Source organism: Nelusetta ayraudi, unplaced genomic scaffold, assembly GCF_046127955.1.
Source record: "Nelusetta ayraudi isolate G7.1 ecotype Tasmania unplaced genomic scaffold, CSIRO-AGI_Nayr_v1 ptg000168l, whole genome shotgun sequence".
NCBI classification, from domain to species: domain Eukaryota; kingdom Metazoa; phylum Chordata; class Actinopteri; order Tetraodontiformes; family Monacanthidae; genus Nelusetta; species Nelusetta ayraudi.
In genome coordinates, this window is record NW_027466218.1 from 1,276,521 (window position 1) to 1,283,918 (window position 7,398).

The 7,398-nt window shown below is 47.5% G+C and overlaps 1 protein-coding gene across 1 annotated transcript; it reads right to left on the minus strand.

The window, feature by feature from the left end:
* Nucleotides 1–1,305: 1,305 nt before the first annotated feature.
* msx1a (muscle segment homeobox 1a) lies at nt 1,306–3,440 on the minus strand. The gene is made up of 2 exons (XM_076014368.1): nt 2,880–3,440; nt 1,306–2,685 (listed from the first exon to the last, which is right to left on the minus strand). Exons 1-2 carry the CDS (start codon nt 3,316–3,318, stop codon nt 2,267–2,269), a joined length of 858 nt encoding a protein of 285 aa, XP_075870483.1. The 5' UTR covers nt 3,319–3,440; the 3' UTR covers nt 1,306–2,266.
* Between the last annotated feature and the right edge of the window lie 3,958 nt (nt 3,441–7,398).

Sequence of the window (7,398 nt, forward strand, 5' to 3'; positions counted from 1 at the left end):
TGCCTGAATGGCGCGCAGCCCCGGAGAAAGCCTTTAAAGAAAGAAAGAAAGAAAGAAAGAAAGAAGGGAAAAAAGAAAGAAGTCAAGAAAAAACTTGGTGCTGAGTGGCCTCTAATTTCCAGCCTCCTCCGTCTCTGATCGCTGTTCTGTCATTTTGCACCCCCACCCCCCAGCAACTCCCCCTGGAAAACAGACATATAGATATAGATGATAGATGATTTGGTTATGACAGAGTCTTGTGTCTTGTTGCCAGTTGCAATCTCTGTCCCTCACTTTAGTTCCCCTTTCTGTTCTCTTTTTCACTCCTCAGTCCCTCAAACCTAAAAACCACTCAACAGGTCTATAGTTCCTGAACCGACCTGTGTGATTCACACTCTCGGGTCACAAGCAGCTCTGTGAATAAACGTGTCTGCCATCATAAAGACATTCGCAGCCATTTCTGTTCGTCATTATAGCCAGACAGGACAAGGGGGGTAATTTTTCTTTTTTTTTTTTTTTTAAATTAAAAAAAAATTAAAAACACCCTCTCCTCTCCGTAATGGGCTGTCACCTGGTCGCCTTCTTCTACGCCCCTTAAACGGCTCCCTAATTGCAACCGCCAGCGGATTGTTTACAAGCACTTTAGCCCGAAGAACCTCTCTCCGATATTTATCGAGGTTGTTTTGAAGTCAACTCGCCCCCCCCACCCCCCCCGCGCCCCCATCCTCCAATCCACTTAAAAAAAAAAAAAAAAAAAAAAAATACTCCACGCGCACCCCCCCCCCCCCCCCTAAAGTCTCGTGGCGCCAACAGAAATCTAGGTTAGTTGTTTCAGAGCAATCGGCAACAGATGTAGCGACGCATTCCAGCCATGCAGGAGACAGTAATGCGCCTCGGCTGGCGGCTCGCAGGACGCCAGTTAAATGCGCAGCAGCGGTGACAGGAAGAAGAAGAAGACGACGACGACGAAGAAGACGAGCTGACACTCAAGGGCGTGCGCACTGCTTCCACGAGGAGCTGTCAAGCTCGCGGGCATCGCGCCTCTGGCTTGACGTGCGCATCGGACGAAACCTTCCCAGAAATGTGACGTTCAAAAGTCAACGGTGCCATCCGCTCGATAAATAAATATCGCCACCGAGTTACTGAACTGCCGGAGAAAATGTATTGAATCCATTTCACGTCTCTCTTTTCTTTTTCTTCTTTTTTGTTCTTTTAGAAAAAAAAAAAAATAGAACATACAAGTGGCGTAATTATTTTCCCACCCTGTTGAATGTAGTAAAAAAAAAAATTATCGGTGCTACAATCACAATGTGAGTCACAACAGGCTTAATGAAAAAAGGATAAACAATTTATTAAGTTATGTCACAAATATATTCATAATATAAATGAGGATATTTTTCAAATATACATTATTTTACAGTACACATATCCCTTCCGAAGGGAATCATTCCAACAACAGACAGTGCTGTTATATTTAGAAAAAAAAAAATGCTGTGGTTCTCCAAATTCTTAAAGAGCATTAATTGGATCTGGATTCAGTGACCCACTATAATTATTACGCACTGATATGAATGCATAAAAAGAGGTGTGTGTGTGGGGGGGGTTCTTTTCTTTTCTCCCTGCCTTTCATTGCAGTTTGACAGCATCTGCAGGGGCCCGATGTGGCTTTTTTTTTTTTTTTTTGTCAAGAAGCTGCGTTAAATGTCTTTGAGTTGGTGTGTTCGCCGTGTTACCTGGCCCTGAGCCCTGATGGCAGCCAAACCGGGCTGCTGTTGGTCCCACTGTGGCACAGCCCAGTGTCCGGTCATGATGCACCAAAAAATATTTAAAAAATAATAATAAAAAAAATAATGACCTGCAGTCACAGCTGTTTTCCACCTCTGCGCCGCCAAAATGTCCGTTCTAAAGCCACTGCGGCCACCTCTCAATCAAATAGCATTTTTCTTCTTCTTCTTCTTCTTCTTCTTCTTCTTCTTCTTCTTCTTCTTCTCAGGATTCCAATACTTTCTTGCCAGAGTCCCTCGGTACAGTACAGCTCTAACAGTTGACACTGACTGACTGAAAGGCGAAGTGTCGTTCGCAGTGTGTTCACTTACTGGCGAAGTCAAGCCAAGTGGACACACTTCAGGACCGTGTGTGGAGGGTCTGTGGCCCCTGCATGGCGCATAGTGTGACGGTGGGCCCCCACAGCTCTGAGGGGCTCGTTTGGGCCCCTGCGTCTCGCCAACGGGACGCTGGTGCAGGAGTCTGTACCCCCCTCGTCTGTCAGCGCGTCTTCGGTCCGCGGTCAAGCCAGGTGGTACATACTGTATCCCACATGAGCGGCGTACAGTCCCACGGGGGAGACCGGCAGCGAGTGCCTGTGGAAGGGGTGCGAGCCGGCGTACGACGCGGGGACGTGCGCGCCCAGAGGAAAGGAAATCCCAAAAGCCGGCGGCAGCATGGGCTTGGCTGCCATCTTCAGTTTCTCCAGCTCGGCCTCCTGAAGCCGCTTGGCTTTGGCTCTCCTGTTCTGGAACCAGATCTTCACCTGGGTCTCCGTCAGGTTGAGGGAGCTGGAGAACTCTGCGCGCTCGGCGATGGAGAGGTACTGCTTCTGGCGGAACTTCCTCTCCAGCGCCAGCAGCTGGGACGTGGTGAAGGGCGTCCGGGGCTTCCTGTTGGTCTTGTGCTTTCGCAGCGGGCACGCCGGAGGACTCAGCCGCCCTGCGTTGGATTGACAAAGACGCGGTTTAGCCGGAAAGATTGCGCACAAGACAAAGCGAGGTGATAACAATTAATTGTCAAGGAAGCGCAACCGTGACAGACGGCGAAGTTCAGACTTTTAAGGGAAACACCACATTGTTGCCTTTGTGTATTTTAAATAGAACAAATACGTTCTGTATCTTTCGCAAACTTACGTGGAGGCGTGGGAGAAAACCGGGGACTCTGTATCCATGAAGTCCGCTCCTTGGCGTCCGGGCTCTCGGGCTTTATCAACACGTCCTCGGGCATGTTCATGATGTCGCCCACGGAAAACGGAGAGCCCACGGCCAGTCCCGGAACCGGGCTATCCAGAGCCCCGTAAGAACCCATTCGCGCCCCCTTTCCCATCACCTGGGACGTCCCGGGAACGGACGTGGCGGCGTCCGGGGACGGCGCCTCTCTGCTGGGCTTCCTGTCGGCCATGAGCGCCTCGACGCTGAAGGGCAGGATGGCAACTTTGGGCTTAGCGCTCTCCTCCGCGGCGTGACTCAGGCTGGTCTGCATGTCGCCTCGGCTCACCAGGACCGAGCGGGGAGGCGCGTCTTCCGTTTTCAAACCAGCGATCAAGGCCGACATGGTGACCGATGGGGCCATACAGGTCCGGCGGGCACGGTGGCGGAGAGACGGTCGCGGCTCGGCGCAGGAACAAGTTGGGCGAGAGTTGTTTGTACGCGGAGCTCGATCAGTTCAGCCGCGTCCTTATGTTTATGTGACAAAAAGTGGAGCAGCAGCTCGGCTCTAATAAGGCAGGCGTGGAGAGACCGGCGACCAATCCGGGACGGGCGTGGGCGTGTCTTACGGAGAGAGAGGGAGAGAGAGAGAGGGGGGGGGGGGGGTGAGTGAGGGGGTGAGACAGAGAGAGAAGTTAACAATAGTCCCTCAAACAAGCCCACTTTGAATCAACACAAACACAACAAACCTCCTTAATGGAGCATGAGTTCATCAAATCTGAATCCCACATGACCGCGTTTTACATGCAAAAAGGCCTTAATGAGCCGCAATTAGCATTTTTACAAACACACGTCCGCTTGCCATCGCGTCTAACTATCATGTTTACGCACATTTGCACCAAAAACGGCAACAGATCGACCCTTTGAATAATAATGATGATAAAAAAAATAAAAACAAACTAGTTCCTAAAGTTTACTGCCCTCTCTTTACCCATGAACCCACTCAGAGCCAAGAGCAGCAGCAGCAGCAGCAGCAGCAGTTTTATTGATGGCTGCAGGGCTCTAATCAGATTGAAACACACAAGGCCTGAGCAGTCATTTAGGGGGTAATTATGGGACTTAGGGGGAGGGATCACGTGGATTTTTTTTTTCACCCCCCACCTCTCCTCCTTTGACTGCATCCATTAAAGTCAAAAATGATGTGGAATCCAGGGGAGGTGGGTTGGGGTGGGGTGAGGCTTTAAACCCAGGACTGTCATTGATTTACCTGGCTGTACCTCTTGTGTGCCTTCTCATTATCCGCAGTCCATAAAAACAGGGAGTCTCTATTGTTATTATCACTTGAAAGGAAATGTCACCGGGTCAAAGCCTCGGCGGCCGACTCCTTCCGTGGAGCTCAGGGACTTTTTATTTGGTAACATGTCTAAAAACGTGTATGAAGCGGGAGGGAATCCAACGTGACGCTATAGACTCTCCTGCTTATTTGGGTTGTTGTTGCGCATGCAGCCAGTTCTCATGGAAGCGTCTGCGTCCCTAATTGGCCCGCATAAACAATCTGTCACGATTTGTCAGTCTCCCTAATGGGCAGACAAGTTATGTTGTCTTTAGGCGCCAGCGGCGCACGGATCAAAGCGCTCGACTTGAAGTGAGACTATTGAGGGAGTTGAACCCGCAGCCAGAAAGCTGCTGCTGCTGCTGCCGCTGCTGCTGCCGCTGCTCCTCCACCCGCCCTAGCCCAGGGACACTGAGCCATTCAGCCTCAAACACCCCCCCAACTCTCTCTCTCTCTCTCTCTCTCTCTCTCTCTCTCTCTCTCTCTCTCTCTCTCTCTCTCTCTCTCTCGCTCGCTCTCTCTCCAGCCGATCGCACGCCACTTCCATGCCCATTCAGAGCAGCACCACAGCCGGGTGTAATAGCGGGCTCCTCGTGGAGAGAAAGGTCGTGGCCCACTGGCTGGCCCCGCACGGCCCCGCAACTCCTCAAAGGGATTCCTCGGCCAGAGTTTCCCGAGAAACGCATCGCAGCGCGGAGTCCGGTCAGAGGAGGAGTTTGACAATATATTTTTTTTTCCTTCTTTCTTTTTTTTTTTTTTGCGGGAGATTGGGAAGTGTTTCCATGTCGACCGCAACTTAAACGAGACATCAATTATAAATACAGTTAAAGGGAGCGAAAATAGTTTTAGAAATTGTAGTCATAAATGTATATGTATTATTTTATTTATTTATTATTATTATTATTATTATTATTATTATTATTATTATTATTATTATTATTATTATTATTCATTCATTTTTCTTTTTTTCTATATTTTTTAAATACCAAAACACTGTCATTCAAGGTGCTGTAATTTAGGCTCTGTGAAGTTGAGCGGTGACAGAATAAGGTCAACAATGTCACTTGTCACTGCGGACCTGGGTATCTTTCAATCAGGAGTTTTATAACACACTATCTTCTAAATAGAAAAAACTTTCTCAACCGTTGACACACAGCACAGCGTGTCAGCAAACGTCTTGATACATTTTAGCTGCAGCACGTGTGTGTGTGTGTGTGTGTGAGTGAGAGAGAGAGAGAGAGTGATGTGTGTACGCGCACGCCTTGCGCATCTGCGGCGTGTTTGGAAACACTTAGAAGCCTCCAAACGTGCAACACGCTCGGCGCAGCTTTGATGTGAGCGGAGTGTGCGGCCTCTCCTCTCCTCTCCTCTCCTCTCCTCTCCTCTCCTCTCTCCTCCTCTCCACCACCTCCAGTTGTCTCCGCTCGGCGCTCACCACACTTTCACCATCTTTCACAGCTCCTTCAAGTTTGAGTGCGTGGACACGAGCAGGCGCATGAGACGCATTAAAGCGCGAGGTGCTGCAGGGGTTCACAGGACGTTCAGGTTTATTGCAGAAATGCATGTGATTATTATTATTATTATTATTATTATTATTATTATTATTATTATTATTATTGCAATCCCCTCCCCCCATTGAGTTTGACAGTTTTTTTATTTTTATGAAGACCACTATTGTGAAAGCTGCTCAACTGAAAGCTGTTTACAAGATGAATGATTAATCATACATCAAGTGGGCCTTGTGTGGTTCCAAACACTCTCCTCGGCTAGGGGCTCAGGGGAAATGTTTGAAACAGTGCTGCTGACAATCCGAACACACGGTGATCTTCAGAACGAGCCACGGAGAAGACGATTAGCACAGCGTTTCATTGAAATCCCGGGGCGACAAATGAGGACGGAGGAGCTCACCGAGGCTCACCGGGGAATCGATCTAATCTATCTGACTTCATCAACTGTTTTGATTCCCAGTCAGGAGGCAGCCACTCCGGACAAAGGCCCATTGTTGCCTGAGCCTCCTCTCCCCTCTCTCAACTTGTCTTTGCTCCTTTCATGCGAGCCCTTGTCAGTTTGGACTGTAAGGAGACATGAAAGGCAGAGTGGATGTCAAAAGCCATTTGGAGGCCAAAACATTTAAGCTTCATCTGGGAACAATGACATTTCGCCTGTGAGCTGCATGACTCCGTCATTTAAAAAATAAATTATGTCAGGATTTTCGGCTGTGTTTGAAATTTTACGAGCACATGGTGGTGAAGTTTGGTTGCAGGACATGTCAGCTTGGATTCACATGGACTCCTGAGCAGGAGAACACCTGAGCGACAGGAACAGTCAGTTTTGTTGGGTGAAGTTTGAAGCGAAGCCGAGTTTGCATTTAAAAGAGAACCGGAGCCGGAGATGAAAGAGGGAAGTAAACTCCATCCCTCCAAGCCTTTGATTATACATAATGTCAACTATTTCAAAGCAATTAACGTATCCTGGAAAATAAGTCCATTTTCTCCACCAATCACCTGCAGGGGCTCCCTCATGGCCGAGGCAGGTGCGTGCCGAGGCGCTGCATTAGCCGCACAGCTGTCAAACTTTGCAAACAGATCTCATGCGAAAGGCTCAAAATGACATTTATCTTCCACTTCTTCTGGGTGAACATGAAAGGTTCGCTGACCTGGATCCAACAGTTTCAACATCAATATTGACCAACTGTGGAGGAGATATTATAATCACCCTGATTAATATTAATTCGATCTTGAAAGTGTGTAATCTTTGCACAAATAGACATTTCTCCCTCTCTCATTAGCCTGATGTGACAAAGTTTAAAGATTAGAATTTTAAATTGCGTTTTATTTGATGTCACGCTTCCATGAAGCAGCTGTGAGGAAAACAGAATCCAGAGAAGCGAAGGCGATGGTCGATGCGTCTCACTGCACTGGAGAAAATAGAAAGGGTAAATTATTATTATTATTATTATTATTATTATTATTATTATTATTATTATTATTATTATTATTATTATTATTGTTGTTGTTGTTGTTGTTGATATAGAACATGTCATAATTTTAATCAATTAAAATTAATTTACTCCCCTCACCAACTCCCCAATCACACACATAATAAATAATAATAATTAGTGTTATTATTATTATTATTATTACGTTTTTTGACATTTCAGTATTCCGTCTG

Excerpts from the sequence above, each read along its gene's own strand:
- msx1a (XM_076014368.1), bottom strand. The coding sequence starts at position 3,318 with ATGGCCCCATCGGTCACCATGTCGGCCTTGATCGCTGGTTTGAAAACG. Across the intron at positions 2,686-2,879 it reads GTTTTCTCCCACGCCTCCAC|GGCGGCTGAGTCCTCCGGCG; the intron begins GTAAGTTTGCGA and ends AATCCAACGCAG.